The 22,105-nt window shown below is 36.2% G+C and overlaps 1 protein-coding gene across 1 annotated transcript; it reads right to left on the bottom strand.

The window, feature by feature from the left end:
- Nucleotides 1-987: 987 nt before the first annotated feature.
- On the bottom strand, nucleotides 988-17,985 carry DEFB114 (defensin beta 114). Its single transcript, XM_087856906.1, has 2 exons — nucleotides 17,928-17,985; nucleotides 988-1,133 (listed from the first exon to the last, which is right to left on the bottom strand). The coding sequence occupies exons 1-2, from the start codon at nucleotides 17,983-17,985 to the stop codon at nucleotides 988-990; spliced, it is 204 nt and encodes a 67-aa protein (XP_087713032.1).
- Between the last annotated feature and the right edge of the window lie 4,120 nt (nucleotides 17,986-22,105).

Genomic DNA, 22,105 nt, shown 5'->3' with positions numbered 1-22,105 from the left:
CCAGTGGTAATATGAAGCCTGTCCTGTTAAACAAGCTGTTTAACGTAGATATTATCACTAGTTTCACTAGATCGCCAGTGGAAAAAATAAATAATTTTTTTTTTAAAAAGCAGTAATCTTGGGCCAGTCATTAAGTCAGTTAAAAAAAAAAGTAGCAAAAATATTTGGGAACTTCGTAGAATTTTGATAAAGGTTGATTGGTCCTTTGTTTTTAGCTGGAAAACAAATTCTAGTCTCTATGCTTTTTCCTTAACTTTTATCATTACATTAATGTAATGTGATGATACATTTTTTGTGCTGTCTAGCTGTCTAGTATTTACATTGAGAATGAAATAACAGATCTTTATGCATTTTTCCATCCCATTCAGAACTAAGCATGAAACTGCCAAGCTAATGTTTTGAATCTAGACTCTAGCCAAAGTTCAGATTGTGTTTAAACCCAGTTTAATAGTATTAGTATTACATTGTATTCAATTAATATGCCTTCTCCCATGAACAGAACTGGAGAGGAGAAAGGAATGGCCAATGAGTATCATCACACTGTGCTTTAGCTTATGCACTCATCTTGTACTGAGGTTGTCTCTCAATGTCAATAACATAATGATGATATGTAGACAATTGGTAAGTCTATGGGTATTAATTTTCATCAATCAAATTTCTAATAAGGTCATGGTTAAGTTGGTAAATGCTCAGTTGTGTAAGCATAGGTAAACCATGACAGATCAAAAGAGGTTCTAAATTCAAGCAAAGATGATATCCATATGATAGGAAATTAACAACAGATATGCCTCTATCATAAAACCTCTAACTTGAGACTATAAGAAAGGTCTTACCTCATTTCACTGAATACATAATTAATATCTACAGAGGAAGATATCAATATTGGCATATGTGTTTATTTATTACAGAAATTCTAATTATATTCCTCTACCTCTCTACACTGGTGTACAAACTTCTTTGATCACAGGTACGTCTTCCTTTCCAAGATTAATCTTCTTCAAATAACCTCTCGATGCAGCAAATTTTACTTGGAGAGAGACATACATCAATTTGCTTTTCATATTTAAAGCAGCGTCTTCTACAGTAACCGAAAATTTTTGTGCACCGATCAGGATCCACCAAGGAACATGTGGCTACAGTAAAAGAAGAGTAACTGACATTACTGATCTCTTACTTAAGAACATATTATTACCGATTACAAAAAGTACTATGTATACATTGTAATGAACTTAGAAAATGCCAAAAATAAGAAGACACTAAAATATTATATATTCCCATATATATACAAAGTTTAAACATGTTTTAAATTAATATAGATTACATTTTTATGCCATGTATTATTCTCAACAAGATTCAAACATTTTTTAGAGCTACATAATATTCTCTTCAAATATATGACAGTTCATCCAATTTTTCCACTAGATTATATTTAAAATTTTAATATTTTAGGATTATAGTAAGCAAATTTGTAGTACACATTTTGATCTCTACATGAGACATACTTAGGATAATTGTGGAAGAGTTAGATCCCAAGGTTATTAATTAATTTATTTTTTAATTTTTATTTTTTTAATTTTTATTTTGTTATATTAGTCACCATACAGTACAACCCCAGTTGTTGATGCAATGTTCCATGATTCATTATTTGCATATAACACCCAGTGCACCATGCAATATGTGCCCTCCTTAATACCCATCACCAGCCTATCCCAATCCCCCACCTCCCTCCCCTCTGAAGCCCTCAGTTTGTTTCCCAGAGTCCACAGTCTCTCATGGTTCATTCCTCCTCCTGTTTACCCCCCTTCATTCTTCCCTTCCTTCTCCTACTGATCTTCCTATTTCTTATGTTCCATAAATGAGTGAAACCATATGATAATTGTCTTTCTCTGCTTGACTTATTTCACTTAGCATACTCTCCTCCAGTCCAGTCCATGTTGCTGCAAATATTGGGTAATAGTTCTTTCTGATGGCTGAGTAATATTCCATTGTCTATATGGACCACATCTTCTTAATCCAGTCCTCTGTTGAAGGGCATCTCGGCTCCTTCCACAATTTAGCTATTGTGGACAATGCTGCTACAAACATTGGGGTGCATATGGCCCTTCTCTTCACTACGCCTGTATCTTTGGGGTAAATACCCAGTAGCGCAATTGCTGGATCATAGGGGAGCTCAATTTTTAACTTTTTAAGGGACCTCCACACTGTTTTCCAAAGTGGCTGTACCAACTTGCATTCCCACCAACAGTGTAAGAGGGATCCCCTTTCTCCACATCCTCTCCAACATTTGTTGTTTCCTGCCTTGTCAATTTTTGCCATTCTAACTGGCATAAGGTGGTATCTCAAGGTGCTTTTGATTTGAATTTCCCTGATGGCTAATGATTTTGAACATTTTTTCATGTGCCTGTTAGCTATTTGTATGTCTTCATTGGAAAACTGTCTGTTCATATCTTCTGCCCATTTTTTGATTTGATTATTTGTTTCATGTGTATTGAGTTTGAGAAGTTCTTTGTAGATCTTGGATACTAGTCTTTTATCTGTAGTGTCATTTGCAAATACTTTCTCCCATTCCGTGGCCTGCCTCTTAGTTTTTTCGACTGTTTCCTTGGCTGTGCAGAAGATTTTATCTTGATGAAGTCCCACAAGTGCATTTTTTCTTTTGTTTCTCTTGCCTTTGGAGATGTGTATTAAAAAAGTTTCTGTGGTCGATGTCAAAGAGGTTGCAGCCTATGTTCTCCTCTAGGATTTTGATGGATTCCTGTCTCACATCAAGGTCTTTCATCCATTTGGAGTTTATCTTTGTGTATGGTGTGAGAAAATGTTCAAGTTTCATTCTTTTGCATGTAGCTGTCCAATTTTCCCAGCACCATTTATTGAAGAGACTGTCTTTTTTCCACTGGATGTTTTTTCCTGCTTTGTCAAAGATTAGTTGTCCAAAGAGCTGAGGGTCCATTTCTGGGTTCTCTATTCTGTTCCATTGGTCTATGTGTGTTTTTGTGCCAGTACCATGCTGTCTTTGTGATCACAGCTTTGTAGTATAGCTTGAAATCTGGAAATGTGATGCCCCCAGCTTTGTTTTTCCTTTTCAACAATTCCTTGGTGATTCGGTATCTTTTCTGGTTCCACACAAATTTAAGGGCTGTTTATTCCAGTTCTTTGAAAAATGTCATTGGTATTTTGATTGCGATGGCATTGAAAGTGTAGATTGCTCCGGGTAGCATAGACATTTTAACTATTTTTATTCTTCTGATCCATGAGCATGGAATATTTTTCCATCTTTTTGTGTCTTCTTCAATGTCTTTCAAGAATGATTTGTAGTTTCTAGAATATAGGTCCTTTATGTCTCTGGTTAAGTTAATCCTGAGATAATGTGATTTTTGGTGCTATTGTAAATGGAATGGATTCCCTATTTTCTCTTTTTTCAGTCTCATTGTTCATGTAGAGAAATGCAACTGATTTCTGAGCATTGATTTTGTATCCCGCCACATTACTGAATTGCTCTATAAGTTCTAGTAGTTTGGGGGTGGAGTCTTTTGGGTTTTCTATATAGAGTATCATGTCATCTGTGAAGAGAGACAGTTTGATTTCTTCATTGCCAATTTGGACACCTTTTATCCCTTTTTGTTGTCTGATAGCTGTTGCAAGGACTTCTGGTACTATGTTGAATAATAATGGCGAGAGTGGGCATCCTTGTCGTGTTCCTGATGTTAAGGGAAAGGTTTCCATCTTTTCCTCATTGAGAATTATATTCACTGTAGGCTTTTCATAGATGGTTTTTATGAGATTGAGGAATGTACCCTCCATCCCTACACTCCGAAGGGTTTTAATCAGGAAAGGATGCTGTATTTTGTCAAATGCTTTTTCTGATTCAATTGAGAGGATCATATGGTTGTTGAATCTTTTCTTGTTGATATGATCTATCACACTGATCAATTTGTGAATGTTGAACCACCCTTGCATCCCAGGGATGAATCCCACTTGGTCTTGATGGATAATCCTTTTAATGTACTGTTGGATCCTATTAGCTAGGATCTTGTTGAGAATTTTGGCATCCATATTCATCAGGGAAATTAGTCTGTAATTCTCCTTTTTGTTGGGGTCTTTGCCTGGTTTGGGAATCAAGGTAATATTGGCCTCATAGAATGAGTTTGGTAGTTTTCCTTCTGTTTCTATTTTTTGAAACATTCAGGAGAATAGGTATTATTTCTTCTTTGAATGTTTGGTAGAAATCCCTGGGGAATCCATCAGGCCCTGGACTCTAGTTTTTGGGGAGGTTTTTGATCACTGCTTCAATCTTTTCATAATTAATCAGTCTGTTTAAATAATCAGTATCTTCCTGTTTCAGTCTTGGTAGTTTATAGGTTTCCAGGAAGGCATCCATTTCTTCCATGTTGTTTAATTTATTGGCATAAAGCTGTTGACAAAAGTTTCTAATGATCCTTCCTATTTCATTGGTGTTGGTTGTGATCTCTCCCCTTTCATTCATAATTTTATCAATTTGGGACCTTTCTCTATTCCTTTCAATTAAGTGTGGCCAGTGTCTTATCGATCTTATTTATTCTTTCAAAGAACCAGCTTCTAGGGGCATCTGGGTGGCGCAGTCGTTAAGTGTCTGCCTTCAGCTCAGGGCGTGATCCCAGCATTCTGGGATCAAGCCCCACATCAGGCCTCTCCACTGGGAGCCTGCTTCTTCCTCTCCCACTCCTCCTGCTTGTGTTCCCTTTCTCACTGGCTATCTCTCTCTGTCAAATAAATAAATAAAATCTTAAAAAAAAAAAAAAAAAAAGAACCAGCTTCTAGTTCTGTTGATCTGCTCTACTGTGCTCCTGGTCTCTAATTCATTGATCTCTGCTCTAATCTCCATCACTTGCCTTCTCGTGCATGGGTTAGGCCTGTTCTTCTGTTTCAGCTCCAGCTTCTTGAGGTGAGAATATAAAAACTGCATTTTAGATTTTTCTATTCTTTTGAGTGAGTCTTGGATGGCTATGTATTTTCCCCTTAGGACTGCCTTTGCAGTGTCCCATAGGTTTTGGACCCATGTGTTTTCATTCTCATTGGTCTCCAGAAATTGTTTAAACTGATTTTAATTTCCTGGTTTACCCAATCATTCTTGAGCAAGATGGTTCTTAGTTTCCAAGTGTTTGAGTTTCTTCCAAATTTTTCCTTGTGATTGAGTTCCAGTTTCAAAGCACTGTGGTCTGAGAATATGCAGGGAATAATCTCAGTCTTTTGGTATCGGTTGAGACCTGTTTTGTGACCCAGTATATGGTCTATTCTGGAGAAAGTTCCATGGGCATTCGAAAAGAATGAGTATTCTGTTGTTCTGGGGTGTAGTGTTCTGTATTTATCTATGAGGTCCATCTGGTCTAGTATGGCATTCAAAGCTCTTGTTTCTTTGTTGATTTTCTGCTTAGGTGATCTGTCTATTACTGAGAGCAGAGTGTTGAGGTCCCCTACTATTAACGTATTATTATCTATATGTCTCTTTATTCCAGTTAAGATTTGGCTTGTGTATCTTTCTGCTCCCCTGTTGGGGGCATAGATATTTATAATTGTCATATCCACTTGTTGGATACAACCTTTAAGAATAATATAATCTCCTTCTGTATTGCTAACTAGTCTTTAGTTTAAAATCGAATCTGTCTGATATGAGAATTGCTACCCCAGCTTTCTTTTGAGATCCATTAGTATGAAAAGTGGTTTTCCATCCTTTCACTTTCAGTCTGGATGTATCTTTAGGTTCAAAATGAGTCTCTTGTAGACAGCAAATGGATGGGTCATGTCTTTTTATCCAATCTGAAACCCTGTGGCGTTTTGTGGGAGGATTTAGACCATTCATATTGAGAGTGATTATTGAGAGTTATGATTTTAATGATGTCATGTTTCCTGTGAAGTCTTTGTTTCTATAGATTGTAATTTTCTGTTCTGTATCCCTCTTGGGGCCTTTTTACTTTTATAGAACCCCCTTAATATCTCCTGTAGGGCTGGTTTGGTGGTTACAAATTCCTTCAGTTTCTGCCAATCCTGGAAAGTCCTTATCTCTCCATCAATTCTGAATGACAGCCTTGCTGGATAAAGGATCCTTGGCTGCATGTTCTTCTCAGATACGGCTTTGAAAATACCTTGCCAACCCTTCCTAGCCTGCCAGGTCTCTGTAAACAGGTCTGACCTTATTCTGATATTTTCCCCTCTCTACGTAAGGATTTTCTTCCCCCTGGCCACTTTCAATACTGTATCCTTGGATCTAATATTTGTGAACTGCACTATGATGTGACGTGCTGTAGGTCTGTTCTCATTGACCTTGGGAGGGGTCCTCTCTGCTTCTTGGACACGAATGCTTGTTTCCTTTGCCAGATTAGGGAAGTTCTAGCTACAATTTGTTCAAATATCTCTTCTAGACCTCTCTCTTTCTCCACCCCCTCGGGGATGCCAATGATTCTGACATCGGAACGTTTCATTGAGTCAGTAATGTCCCATAATCTACATTCTTGAGATTGGATTTTTTTGAGCTAAGTTTCTGTTTTAACTTTCTCTTCTACCATCCCATCCTCCAATTCACTAATTCGTTCTTCTGCCTCATTTACCCTGGCCATCAGAGCCTCCAGTTTAGACTGCATTTGATTCATAGCATTTTTAATTTCTGCCAGACTCACTCTCATTTCTGCCCTTAGAGATTCTATGTTCACATTAATATTTTCATTAATAGTTTTTTCAAGCCTACACATCATCTTGACCATTGTTACTCTGAACTCCATTTCTGACAATTTGATTATATCCATATCTATCAGTTCTGTGGCAGAGGCCACAGACTCTGTATCTTTTCTTTGTTGGGGGGGATTTCTCCTCCTTGTCATTCTGATGAGGAGAGGTTGCAGGGATGCCCAGAGCCCAAATTATTGACCAGGAGCCAGGCAGTGTACACTTGTTTTATAGGGACCTTAGGGATGTGGGCTTCTTGATCTTTCAGCCTGCCTTCTGGGGGAAGGGCCTGCCCGCTCATACTCAGGCAACCCTGTTTGGGTCCAGTCACCCTGTCCCTTGCAAGGGGGGATGGGGATGGGCACAATGTGAGCTGGTATTTCTGGGCTTTTGTTCTCTGGAGCCTTTCCCTGGCGGTTTTCTGTGCCTTTTCTGAGAGTCAGAGCAGCAGTGGCCATATCCTAGCCTCTGTCTCAGAACAGAGAGATCACAGTCCACTCTCCACTGAGCTCTCTTGGCTACTTTAACTCTGTTTCTGTTGGAGCAAAAACCCTGCAGCATCCCGGAATGTGCGCCCCAGAGCCAGTGTCCCAGCCCTCACTTGCAGGGCTGGCACATCTCTGTCCTTTGTGCTTCTAACACTGCCAGCTGCCCTGGTTCCAGCGCGCGCTCCCAAATCCCTGTTTTGGTGTGGTTTGCACGCACTCCGGAGCACCGGTTTTCAGTCTGGTCGCGTGCGTGTTCCTGAGCTCTTGGTTTCAGTTTAGTTTGAGTGTGCACTCTGGAGCTCCGGTTTTCAGTTTGGACGCGCGCTCACTCCCAAGCTCCCGGTTTTAGTCCAGTTCCAGTGAGTGCTCCGGAGGGCTGGTTTTCAGTTTGGTCACGCACGTACCGTACCGGGCTCATGGTCTCAGTCTGCTCTCTTGGGGGTGCTGGTCCGCAAGTCAGCCCGCTCCCCCGTGCAGGTGGCTACCGCTCCCTCCCCCTTCCATTTATCTTCCCATATCTGTGCGCAGATTCACGGCTCCCTGGTTTGTACCTCAATATTCAGTGCTGGAGATGTTCATTTGCAGAGATCCAGATGTATCTTCCTGCGTCTCTGGCTGATTCCGTGGGTTTTCAGGATGGTCTGGTAGATATCCAGCTCCACTCAGGACCGGCTGAGAAAGTGTCTCCTACTCCTCCACCATCTTTTCTCCTCCTTGCAGAAAGTGGTCGCTTTTCTGTTCATAGAGTTTCAGCTACTCTTTTCTTCTTCTCCGGTTGTGTTCATAGGTATTCGGAATGGTTTGGTAGATCTCTCGCTGAATTCCTGGGACCAGACCAACTTTAGGTCTCCTGCTTCTCCACCATCTTGGAACCTCGTCCCCAGAGTTATTAATTTATATATTGCACCAGCAATATACATACATTTTTCCCCAAAATAAAATGGTGTCCATTGGAATTTTAATATTTATCCTGTTAATATTTGTTTTGAACAATTTTTCTCTTTATTTAATTTTTCATATACTTTGCTTATTATGTTATTGCATAATTTTTTAAAAGAATTCGTGAGTTCTCTTTTAAAAAGTTTTTAGAAGCTTTATTTTTAGAACAGTTTTAGCTTTACAAAAAAATTGAAAGAAAGTACAGAGATTTCCTATATACTCCCTGACCCTAAATATGCATAACTTTCCCCATTATCAACATCATCCACCAGAAGGGTACATTTTTTACCGAGGATGAACCTACACTGACACATCATAACCACCCAAAGTCTGTAGTTTTCACTATGGTTCATTCTTTGTGTTGTACATTCTATTGGTTTGGGCAAATGTATAATTAAATATATCCGTTATTATAATATCATACAAAGTACTTTCAGTGCCCTAAAAATCTTCTGGGCTCTGCTTATTCATCTCTCCCCTCACTCCCCTGGCAGCTATTGTCTTTTTTATTGCCTTCATAGTTTTGCCTTTCCAAGAATGTCATATAGTTGGAATCATATTGTACACAGCATTTTTAGATTGGCTTTTTTCACTTAATAATATGAATTTAAGGTTCCTACATGTCTTTTTGTGATTTGATAGCGCATTTCTTTTTAGCATTAATTAATATTCCATTGTCTGGATATAACACAGTCGATTTATTCATTTACCTACTGAAAAATATCTTGGATGATTCCAAGTTTTGAAAATTAGGAATAAAGCTGTTTATAAACATTCATGTGCAGGTTTTTGTGTGGGCAAAATTTTTCAACTGCTTTGGGTTAATACCAAGCACATACAGCATAATTGCTGTATGATATGGTACAGTATGGTTAGGTGTGTTTTTTTCACTATTTTTTATTTATTTGAGAGAGAGAGCACAAGCGGGGGGGAGGGGCAGAGAGAGAGGGAAAAGCAGGCTCTCTGCTGAGCAGGGAGCCTCACGCGGGGCTATATCCCAGGACCCCTAGATCATGACCTGAGCTGAAGGCAGATCCTTAACCAACTGAGCCATCCAGGCACCCCCAGTATGTTTAGTTTTATAAGAAACTGCCAAAATGTGTTCCAAAGTGGCTGTATCATTTTGCAATCCCACCAGCAATGTATGAGAGTTCCTGTTGCTCCATATACTTACCACAATTTGTTTTTTGCCATTATTCCAAATTTTAGCTGTTTTAATAGGTATGAAATGTTATCTCGTTGTTTTAATTTGCATTTTCCTGATGACATATGACATAGAGCATCCTTTCATATGCTTACTTGCCATTTGTATAAGTTCTTTGGTGAGATGTCTGTTAAGGTTTTGGCCCTTTTGTTTTTACTTTGTTTTGTTTTCTTATTGTTGAGTTTTAAAAATTCTTTGTATGTTTTGGATAATGCCCCTTTATCACATGTGTCTATTGCAAATATTTCTCCCAGTTTGTGGCTCGTCATCTCATTATCTTGTCATTGTATTTCTGAAGTTAGAAGTTTTTAGTTTTAATGAAGTCCAGCTTATAAATTCTTTCTTTCATGGTTTGTGTCTTTGGTGCTGTATCCAGAAAGTCATTGCAATACCCAAGGACATCTAGGTTTTCTTCTACGTTATGTTCTAGGAGTTTTATAATTTCTCATTTTACATTTGGATCTATGAGCCATTTCAAGTCTATTTTTTGTGAAGGGTGTAAGGCCTATGTCTAGATTCACTTTTTTTGCATGTGGACATCCAGTTGTTCCATCAACATCAATTGTTGAAGAGATTATCTTTTCTTCATTATATTGCCTTTGCTCCTTTGTCCAATAATCAGTTGACTATACTTATAGGGATCTATTTCTGAGATCTCTGTCCTGTTCCATTGATATATTTGCTTATTCTTTTACCAATATGGCACTATTCTTTTCAGATGTATGAATATAATGGTATGAATTTCCCTGTACACACTACTGTAGCTGTGTTCTATGAGCTTTATGCTATCTCATTTTTATTACCATTCAGATGACAATATTTTTCTAATACTTATTGATATTTCTTCTTTGAATTAGGCTGAGTTTCATTAATCTTCATGCTTATATCTTCTTTATTCTTACATTTATGTTGTTGGTTTTTCTCTGTTTTCTGTGTAACTGAGGAAAGTGTGTTATCATCACCCATTATTATGGCGTTCTCTACTTTTCTTATTTTTCTATCTTTTTTTACATATTTCAAGACTGAGTTATTTGTTGCATTGAATTTATGGTTGCAATATTACCCTATTGAATTGAATCTTCTATTACTATGAATAGTCATTCTTTGTCTCTAGTAATACATTTTTTCTTACTGTCTACTGCATATAATATTCATATAGCCACTTCACCATGCTTTTGTTGGGTTTTTATATCTTTTCCTATCCTTTAGATTTTATAATTTCTATTTTCTCATATATTAGATATTTCTCATATAAACTATTTGTTATATTCAAAATTATATTCACTACATTCAAAAGATTCACTCTTGTTTTTTAACTTTACACTAATATTTATAATAGTAATATATATTGGATGAAATACATCCTGTTATTTTTATCCTATCTTCGTTTCCATATATTCGTTATTTTTTATACTTCTATCATCTCATTTACTATTGTGTAGTTATATTATCTTTTAGTCTTCTTTTACTGTTTTTGCTAGAAGTTTCAACTTACCAAAATCTTATAAAAAAAAATCATTGCTTGTTTTTTGTTTGTTTCCTGTGTTTCTGAGCTTCCATATAGAAAATCATTCTCTTTCTGGCCAAATAATCTTTTAAGAATTTCCCTTAATACAGGAGTTCTGATGTTGAAGTCTCTGTTTTTGTTTGACTGAGAATATCCTTAATGTTATCTTCACTCCTAAAGGGTATTTTCATTTGATACAGAATTCTAGATTATAGTTGTTTTCTTTCAGGACTCTGAAGATATCACTACTTTGTCTTCTGACTTCTTTGTTTTTTTTTTTTTTTTTTTGAGAAGTCAACCTTCAGTTTAATATCTGACTCTTTGAAAGTGATATGTTGTTTTCTTCAACTTTTGCTTTGCTTTATTGTTTTGGGTTTTTTGTTTTGTTTTGTTTTTAGCAGTTTGCTATGCTTTTTCTTCCTTCCTTCATTTCTTCCTTCCTCCCCCTTCCTTCCTTCTTCTCTTCCTTCCCTCTTTCCTACCTTCCTTCCTTCTTACCTTCATCCTTCCCTCCCTCCTTCACCTTTTTCCCTATTTTTCAACCTCTAATTTTCTCTTGTCTCATTCCAGATATTTTCTTCTGGTTCATCTTTCATCATCATTAAATATCTCACCAATTATGTAAAAACAACTATTTAACACATTCATTATGTATTTAATTTTACTTTATAAATTTTTCAGTTCCGGAATTTTATTTTTGCTCTTTGTAGTAGTTTTCACTTCTATGCCGAGTTTTTACTTTAGTGTTTCTTTGTTTAAACAAGTTAAGCACAGCTATTTTAAAGTCTGGGTCTAGTAATTTCATTATCTGGATCCCTTATTAATCTCTTCTCTTGTATGCTGGTTTTGATTTTTGATAGCATAGCTCTGTTTTCATTTGTTCCTGATTACTTCTGTCACATACTTCTTTAATGAAAAATTGAGGAAATAGCTGGAGGTCTAGAATGATGTATGATTCTCCAGAAAGATTTATTATTGTTCCTTGCTGGTGAGTAGGACCACCAACCAACCTTCCTGGATAATCTTAAACCATTTCTAGAACTTCAGATAATATAAAAGTGGGTATTAGTTCCTGGGATTGCTGGATGGCTGGACTAATGATCTTTTAACTTCGACCTAGTTCATAGTTTTTTTGGGATCCTCAGCCAAAGCACACCAGTATTTCCATAGTTCCCCTTCCTTTGCAGGCTCTGAATTACAATTTTTGCCCCAATGGTAGCATAAGGTTATCAGATTTCTGCTTTTCAACTTCTTTCCTGCATCTTTAAGATGCTTCTAGGGAGAAGAGCTGGCTCAGAGGTTGATTTCAACTTGATCTTTTCACTGTAACTTTTAATTGACCTGTTTACTCTGCAATGCCTTTAAGCAATTGTGTTGTGTTTTTTGTTTTGGTTTGGTTTGCTGTCCATCTATCCCCCTCACTGTGTGGGAGAGGCTCTATGAAAAAGATGTTTTAACATCAGGTTGCTATGTAAGACAGACTACTTTAATTTTATATTGTAGTTTTAACATCAAGTAGGGTGAACAAATCACTAATTTTTCAAAATCTTTGTATGGTACACATTGATAGTTTTTCTACCTACAGAGTGAGGATGAGTTTATAGCCATGGACTTTAAGCTTGAATTTTAATGCTGTTATTTGCTAGCTATGTAACTTTGGGTAAGCCCTACAAGCCTTAGTTGCTTCATCTATAAAACAGAGAAAATGGCATCTCTTTCACAGAGTTTCTATGAAACATGATGAGTTAACATATAAACAGGTGTACAACAGTGCCTAGAACATAATAGTTTCTCACAGATTAAGAACTGTTATTAATTAATGGTGAACAAAAGACTATAGTTGAAATTAAATCATTATTGATTACAACTTTTAGACCAGGCGGTAGGCTTTTTCTGGAGGGAAAGCAAAACACTGAGCCAAAGAGATAAATGCACAGGCATGTAAAAGAGAGAGAGCAAGAGCTAGAGAGAGTGAGAGAGTTAGGCTAATTATATTAGGTCCAATGTGTGAACAGATAAGTGTTTGCTTATTGCTGTGGTGTTGTATCATGGAAGAGTGATACGAAAATCTAACCTTAAAAAATGAGTAAGGGTTAATCAAATGCACAGAAGGAGTATAAAAAGAACATGAGCCAGTCAGACAAAGTAGTATGATTCTCATCTTAGAGTTGAAAGAGCATATGACATGTTTAAGCTAAAAAACTAATAATAACACAAACAGATCTCCTTCGTTGAAAACCTACTGTGCACCAGGTATTGTTTTAAACAGTCTGCACACATTATCTCATTTAACTGCCATAAACTTTGAGGTTGAGCCTGTTCTGATAAAAAGCCTGAGGTTTTGAGTGACCAGATAATTTGCCCAAGGTTGCAAAACTAGTACATGCTTAACCCAGGGTTCAATCTTAAATTGTTCGAAACCAGAATTTTCATCTTAAATATGTAATCCATGGCCTGTATATTGAAAAAGTTGGAAACTGACATATGACAAACACTCATAGTTTTGGATATTGTCTCAAATTAGATATTGCTTATGGTAGCTGGTTGTCTCCAGGACCTTTAAGTATTTTATGACTATGGAGGAAGCTGAAGATGTGAAAATTAGAAGTTAAGTACTGAATGACAAAATAGAATTCTATTAAGATGAATATGTTTAGGCATACAAAGATTCATTAGTAACACATACTTAATATACTGTATATATGCTTAATAAATGGTTTCCATGCTGCAACCTGAATGTAGGAAAAATGTTACCTTAGGCAAATTTAAATAGTTTTAATAATTTTAAATAAAATAATTTTAAAATAAAATAATTTTAGCTCCTCTATATGGAATTATTTGTCAATTCCCTTAACTTTGATGTCTTAACTCAAAGTTGTATGATAACTGGGAATTTAATGTCACTTTCTGTTCCCCACCTCTTACCAACCTCTTATTCAGAACCTCAAATTAAATCCTTTTTTTTTTTCTTTTCTATTTCTCAAACATTGTTAGTCTTGTAAGGGTTGCACTTGTCTCTTATTACTGGCACCTGGGTCTGTACTATTGAAAACACTTCCTATCAGTTAATAGTACCATCATGTAAACGACATAAAGTGTTCTAAGATATTAATATTTGTGTTTTATTTTGCCTTAGCTTATTCAAGGATATTGAATAAGGTATAATTCTTTAAGTCAGGGGATGAAAATAAAGAAAAATATTAAACAAATTTGCAAATTACCTTACCTAGTACAAATTAATTAATACAAACAAATCATTGCCACAAGGGAAGCACTAACATGGTATTCATTTGTCATACAGTATCTTTCTGGATGGGCTGAGAAGTTACTTACCTAATCAGTGAAATACTGGCCAGTTGGAAGAGGTATTTATTTTTATGAGCTCCACTTTTCTCCCAACATTTTATTGTAATTCTCAAGTAACCAAATCAACTTGATTTTAAATTTAATAAAATCTAGAGCCCCGGGACTGATACTTTCTTCCCACCAACATCTCAACACAGGTGAATGTCTCTCCTCCACTATTTTAGACTCAGCCTCATGCACCACACAATATATCATAAAGTTTCCAAGACCACCATGTTTCCACCATTTCAGGTCCGTTCTGAGACATCTTAACAACTGGCTATACCGAGACAGTATCTTGTATTCCTTCTCAACTACTTCCTCTCCTCTTTTCTATTTTCTACTTCTACTTCTCTTTTTCCATTTCTTGAAATACTACAATATGATATTGAATATGATAAATGTTTTGCTTATATTATCTCTGAATCTTTGCAAAGCCTTATAAAATTAATGGTATTACCTTTCCTTTGTGCAGGTAAAAGAATTAAAGCTTCTCCACAACTACAAAGGAAACTCAGGTCCTAAATATAAACCCTGATCTGGATGCCTGAGTGGCTCAGTCAGGTAAGTATCTGCCTTCAGCTCACGTCATGATCCCGGGGTCCTGGGATCGAGTCTCACATCAGGCTCCTTGCTCAGCAGGAAACCTGCTTCTTCCTCTGCCTGCTGCTCCCCCTGCTTGTGCACTCAATCTCTCTCTCTCTCTTTGATAAATAAATAAATAAATAAATAATAAATAAATAAATAAAATCTTAAAAAAATAAAAAATAAACCCTGATCTGGTTGATGGCAAGCTCACTCTATAAACCACTGTAGTACGCTATTTTCACTATCTCTGTGGATTATTTTATGCTTGTACTAAAATACTGCCTAAAATACTGTTCATTCTGCCACGTTTTAACCATGGTCAGTATTGTTCTCTATCGGTTTTCTATAACTCGCCCTCTAACATGGTATCACTCTGCTTGGATCACTCACCTTACACCTTCAAAAGTATCCACTTAGACTGAATACTTTTTATTGTTTCTTTAATGACTTGAATGTTCTACCAATAGCCAAACCACACCATTGTGCAACTGATAAGTACTATTCTATGAACTCCTTCAAAGGCACTCACTCTGATACCTTGTATTACCCTTCCTGGTTTTTTTTTGGCCCAGCAAAGGCCAAATGTAGAGCATTCTGTCCGTTTCAGTACACATTATAACTTAGTATCTGTTTGAATGACCAAAAGGTAAAGGAAAGTTTGTGGTCATATTCATACACTGTCTTCATTACATTATTTAAATTTTTCTGCAATGCTCAGCAAATGGTATAGCCCCTACATATCTGAAGCACAGCTATATTCCCATGTGACCTCACTGCTTTTGACCAAATAATCTATTCATCTTGTACTTTAGCCTCAGTGACTTCGTAGAAAACTGTTCAAATATAAAGAACAAATATTCTAGGATCTTGTATTCCAGGATTTATAGTCCATTTATCACACATAGTATAATAGGTGTGACCTCGAAAAACTCTCTTCTTTGATGTCATTTTTCTCTTGTATAAAAAGAGGCAATAATAGGTATCTCATCGTGTTATCTGGAAGGTCAGCTTAGATACCTACATGAGAAGTTATGAAATAGGGTTTGACACATGCTAGACATGCACATTTACTTCTTGTCTTCCATTTCTTTCTCTTACCTTCCAAGGTCTAAATACAAGTGTCTTATCTCCAGTTTCAAAGCTCTTCATCAGATAATTCAGTACATTTTCCCAAACCTCCACACTGTCATGCCCTAATTCCACCATTCTTATTATTTAGGGCATACCTCTATAAACCTTCTAAATCAAGCAATTCATTGATATATCTGCGTTTATTCGGCTATCTGTTAAGGATGCGTGGAGAAGACCTCTGTCTTTCCTTTATTTCTGTTTTCTTAGTGTCCAGCATCATGCTCAGTAGATCCCTAGCCACTCAGTATTACATGGTTATTGACTGACCCACTAGCACCACGGGCCTCAACATCCTCCCTAATCATATTTGAGGTCCTCACTTCCTCGGTTCCCCTTCATTATTAATAACAACTATAACATCTGGGGAGCCTGGGTGGCTCAGTCAGTTAAGCCTCTAACTATTGGTTTCAGCCCAGGTCGTGACCTCGGGGTCATCATCACAGAGTCTGCTTAAGACTTTCTCTCCCTCTCCCGCTGCCACCCCCCTCTCCCACATGCATGTTCTCTCTGTCTCTCTCTCAAATAAATAAACCTTTAAAAATAATAATCATAAAAACTATAACATCAGCAACTATAATAATTATAATAGTACCTAAATTGGTCGACTAGTTTTCAGTTTGTAGGGCTACCGACTGGTACATTATTACACCAAATACTAACTGTAGTCTTTTGAGGTGCATATAATTAACAAACACAATATTTTATATCAGACTTTTTATTTTTTAAGATTGTGGTTGTTATTGATTCCGCTTATATTTTCTTTTTTTTTATTGTTAAAAACTTCGACAGATCACGTAAATTCTCTGAATGGCAAGGTTCAGAAGCTCTTAAGTAGGAAGCTAGTAATAAAATCTAGATCTTCCAAGTTTGAGTTCAATTTTCTTTCTGTTACATGTTGCACCTCTTGAATTCCCAGCTTTCTAGGTCCAAATTTGAACACTTTTGGGTATCAGTTTATATCTTCTTTGTTAGCCTGGATTGCCTCAGAGGATAGACCTCTCAAGAATGTCATAAAATCACCCATAATGCACTTCAATGCAGTATGTATTTCAAATATTTATTTTTAATTGACTCATAAAGCCATTGCCTAATTTCTTTCCTAATGTATTAACTATTCAACAAGGATTTTTCATGATACTATTTCTTTATTTGCCATTTTATTCCTACTGTACCTCGTTGCCCAGCATATTTTAGACTATATCCTGGATTATTTTATAGATTCTGTTATTGATATCTCAAGAGATATATACTGTTATTCTCAATCATTCATCTTCCCCAGGCCCTATTTATTTATTTATTTATTTATTTATTTATTTATTTATTAAAAAAATTATTTGAGAGGAAGAGAGAGGAGAGCATGGGAGCAGCAGGGTGAGAGGCAGAGGGAGAGGGAGAAGTAGACTCCCTGCTGAGCTCAGACCCCCCCCCCCCAACATGGAGCTCAATCCCAAGACCCTGAGATCAGGACCTGAGCCAAAATCAAGAGTCAGATGCTTAACTGACTGAGCCACCCAGGCATCCCTATGGGACCCAATTTATTATGAAGTCTTCATTTCTGAATTTTAGAAATAAATTTTTAAAAATAATTTAAATATCTAAAACAATCAAGGCCTGCAAAAGCCAGAGACCCCTTAGTTGAAGGGCACCTGGGTGGCTCAGTTGATTTAACATCAACTCTTAATTTTGGCTCAGGTCCTGACTTCAGGGTCCTGGGATCAATCCCTGTGTGGGCTCTGGCTTTGTGCTCAGCAGGGAGTCTGCTTGTCCCTCTGCCCCTCCTCTGCTCATGCTCTCTCTCTCTTTCCCTCTCTCAAATAAGTAAAAAAAAAAAAAAAAATCTTTAAAAGAAAATTAGTTGCGTACATTAGTACAATATTACTCTAAATGAAGAAACTGAGATTCAACACAAGCAAGAGACTTCTTTAATTGATTTGATTTTGTTAAGAAACTGAATTTTCTATTTCATAATTTGTTGTTTCTATTTTTAGCTAGAAGCTCTATGTTACTTATAAACAAGCATCTATTTTACCTGGTAGGATGAAGGTCACATAACACAGAAAATGGAGGAGACAGTAAAAGATCTTCATTCTGCAGAAAGAAGCTGCTGAAAGATTTGGTAACAAAATCTAGAGAGTAGCGCACTTTCCAAAAAGCCAAGAGACATTTACTATTTATAGTTTTCTAATGGAAGAAAGACTCTTTATCCGGAAATTGTTTTAATCCTGCGTACTTGTCTCTGCACCATTGACTAGGGCTGTGGGCAGAATTACCCAAATTGAAAATACTTGAAATTATTGATCTTTAGAGAGGAAACTATGTGGAAGATAGCTGCACACATGACACCATTATATCAATGGTGATCAATTAAACATTGACACAATGGGCATGCATGGAGTGGCTAAGAGAAATATTTACCATTTTAGATGTAAAACAACTGAACATTACCATGTCAGTTAAAATCCTGGTTACTTTTCAAAATACATTCTAGTCACTAATTTGGTATGCAAATTCATCAATATGTCCATATACCCCAAATTCTTACATCCAGTTATTTCATTGATTTCCCCAAATTACTCATTCACCAAAGGACAGATAGTAAGCCCTACTTTTGTCATTAATTTTTACTACATTCTTTCCAGATGCAACTTGAATATTTATGGAGCTCCACTTTTCCTAGAAAAGCCCAATTAGTCTCCATTTATTTTAAATTTTTTATCAGAGTAATATAGGCACACAATAAATATTGAAAAAAGACCTCGTAATGAATAGAAATAATTTCCTTTTTCAATCTCCCTATGTTTATGTCTTCTGCTTATTATTAGCATAAGAATTAGGATCTAGCTTAATATTTTGTCCTTGCATGGCCACCGCAGAACGTGTCTTTTGGTTTCCACTAAGAAAAATGTGCATTCAGACCACTTACACTCCTGTGCTGTTCTCTCCTCGAATATTTGGAAGTTTTATTAATTTTCAAAAATTCTGTAGGTTATCTTTAAACATTTAAATACCTCGTCTTTTCCCCCACCAACTTTAGTCACAACATTAAACTTTCTCTATTTAAAATGAAGATATTAGTCCCCTTGCCGTTCCCTCTAACATTCTTCCCCACTTTGTACATCTCATACATTCCCTTTTATCTTTTCTAGAATAATATTTGCACTATGAATTGAGACATTTAAACTTTATATTGAAATCCTGTAACATAATAACAGTGTGGACTATATTGCCTTTTTTTTAAATGATTTTTTATTATATTATGTTAGTCACCATACAGTACATCCCCGGTTTCCGATGTGAAGTTCGATGATTCATTAGTTGCGTATAACACCCAGTGCACCATGCAATACATGCCCTCCTTACTACCCATCACTGGTCTATCCCATTCCCCCACCCCCCTCCCCTCTGAGGCCCTCAGTTTGTTTCTCATAGTCCATAGTCTATATTGCCTTTTTAATGTGTCTGATGTGCTAACCAGAGACAAATGTTATTGGTTTCAAAGTCAAGCGAATTATTACTATTATTATTATTATTATTATTATTATTATTATTTTCCTTTACTGTTATCTCTCTTCTTTCTTTCTTTCTTTTTTTTTTTTTTTCCCAATGTTTTCAAGTCTCTTCGTTTTAGTTGTTTCATTTTTGGTTATGATGTTTTTGAAAAATATTTTTTCCTGTAGTTTTCTTCTGGATATGGACAAAAAATATAAATAATGGTCATTCCTCATCCTCAAGTTTAGCCTAGTATCACAGGCTCTACCTGTCCCTGCTTCATTCTAAGAGTTTCTGAACCTGTTCAACGTCACTGAATCTACTGTGATTTGGATTTCATGTCTCCTCTTTTTTTTTTTCTCCATCCAGAAATGTTCTCAAAAAAGATAAGAAATACAAGAATTTCCATGCTGGAAAATATTTTTATTCTGACCTCATATCTGATTGTTTGGATGTAAAATCTAGGTTCAAGATCATGTGAAGGCATTACTCTACTAATTTCTATCATTCAGTCTTCTTGATGAGAATTCCAATGCTAGGCTAGTCCTTTTAAATGGTTTGACTTTTCCTCTCTCTAGACACTGATAGAACATTCTCTTCATAATTTGTGCCCCAAATCTTATGATTTTCACATTTCCTGGTGTGCACTTCTTTTTTATGAGTTCTGTCTGGTACTGGTGAGCTTCTATCTTCAAATCTGGGAAGGTGTTCTCTTCTCTTTTTCTATTTCTTTCTCTGATAAATTCTTTCCCTCCTTATGCGTATACTTATCTTCTCTCTTTGGGGGATTTCTTTCAGTCATATGTTGAAATTTTCATCTATAGTTTTGTCTGTACTATCTTATTTTTATATCTACTTTTGCTGTTATTTTATGATTTAAATATCTTTCACTTTTCAGTTTTTCTAATTTTTTTTTAAGCAAACATATTTAGGACCTAAGTGCCCTTATCTGTTCTCTGATCATTCTTTTGCTACGGAGCAGTGTTTTTCTTTTGTAGATGTAAGATCTTGAGTCCTTCGGCAAATATATTTAAGAGAGTTTTGTTTGTATTAAATTCCGTTTTTCCTTGAACTGTTTTCTCAAGATCTAGTGTTCTGTTTGGTGGTGTTATCTTAATTATTCATGCCTTTACTTTTACATGTTTTTGGAAAAGCACTGGTTCTAGAAGGAAGAATTAGGTACCTCATGGGGATTTCCTGGACTATAGTACAAATCTTTTTTTTTTTTTCTTTTCCCCAAAAAACCTCTGTTTCAGGGAATTCTCATGGTAAGGTCTGTAGATGTAGGTTGAATAGGCTTCTTTAAAGTGAACAGAAGGGATTAGAACTCTCAATGTCTTGAACAAAACAAAACAAAACAAAACAAAACAAAACAAAACAAAACAAATGTTGTTGTTGTTGTTTTTTCTGGGACACAATTTCCTGTACCAGAAATCTTAGATCTCTCCACATGATTTGTTCAATTGGGCTGTGGTTGTATTTAAACAAAACTAAAAACTCTGTTAGGGAAGGACCGTATTTCTCTTGTTTGACAGTGAATCTCCAACGTGTGGGAATGTTTTTATTAGAGTAGAAACTCCAAAAATGAAGATATAATCCAAATAAATATCTTTGACAACTTTGTAAAAAATCAATTGACTACACATACTGGCATCTGTTTCAAAATTTGATGTTCTAATTCACTGATCAATCTCTCTCTCTTCTATGTCCACACCAATTCTCTTAGTTGTTGAAACTTTATAGTAAAATCTGGAATCAAGTAGTGTCAGCTTCAACTTAGTTTCCAATTCCTCAATTTATCATGGCTATTTTTGGTCTTGTAAATTTCTAAACAATTTTTTAAAGATTTTACTTACTTATTTGTGTGTGTGTGTGTGAGAGAGAGAGAGAGAGAGAAAGCAGGAGCAGGGGGAGGTGCAGAGGGAGAGGGACAAGTAGACTCTCCACTGAGTGAGAAGCCCATGCAGGGCTTGATTCCAAGGCGCTGAGATCATGACCTGAGCCAAAGTCAGATGACCCTCCACACAAATCTTTAAGTAAGATTGTCAGTATCTATTTAAAGAAGCAAGCAGGGGAATTTTGGTTGGGTTTTTCACTGAATCTTTAGACCCACTTGATGAGATTCAGCATTTCAACACTTCTAATACTTGAACAAGGTGTATCTCTTCATTGTTTACTTCTTTAATTCCTCTCAGCAATGTACTTGTCACTGTATAGGGAAGTACTGCGTATATTTCTTTCTGTTTTGAATCCTTTCATATATATATATTTTTTAAATTTTATCATCCAAGTATTTATTGCTAGTTTAAAGAAATGTACTTGGTTTTTATATTTTTCTTTTATCAACAACCTTGTTGAATTCAGTGATTAGTTCCTTTACCCTCATTTTTAGATTCCTTAGATTTACTGTATAGATAATCATGTTGTCAAATAAAAGTAAGTTTGTTTATCTTTAATTTACAATCTGTATGCCTTTGTTTATTTTTCCTGTTGTACTTTCGAAGATTCTGTTACAATTTGGAATTGAGGTGATGAAAATGACTATCCTTACCTTGTTCCTGATCTTAGAGGACGTGCATTCAATTCCATCTTTTTTTTTTTAAAGATTTTATTTATTCTTTTGAGAGAGAGAGAGTCAGAGAGCACAAGCAGGGGGAGAGGGAGAAGCAGGCTCCCCACTGAGCTGGGAGCCCGACGTGGAGCTCGACCCCAGGAGCT

This window comes from Ursus americanus, chromosome 29 (assembly GCF_024610735.1).
Source record: "Ursus americanus isolate L20-20 chromosome 29, mUrsAme1.1.p, whole genome shotgun sequence".
NCBI classification, from domain to species: domain Eukaryota; kingdom Metazoa; phylum Chordata; class Mammalia; order Carnivora; family Ursidae; genus Ursus; species Ursus americanus.
This window is presented reverse-complemented; position numbering and strand designations above follow the sequence as displayed.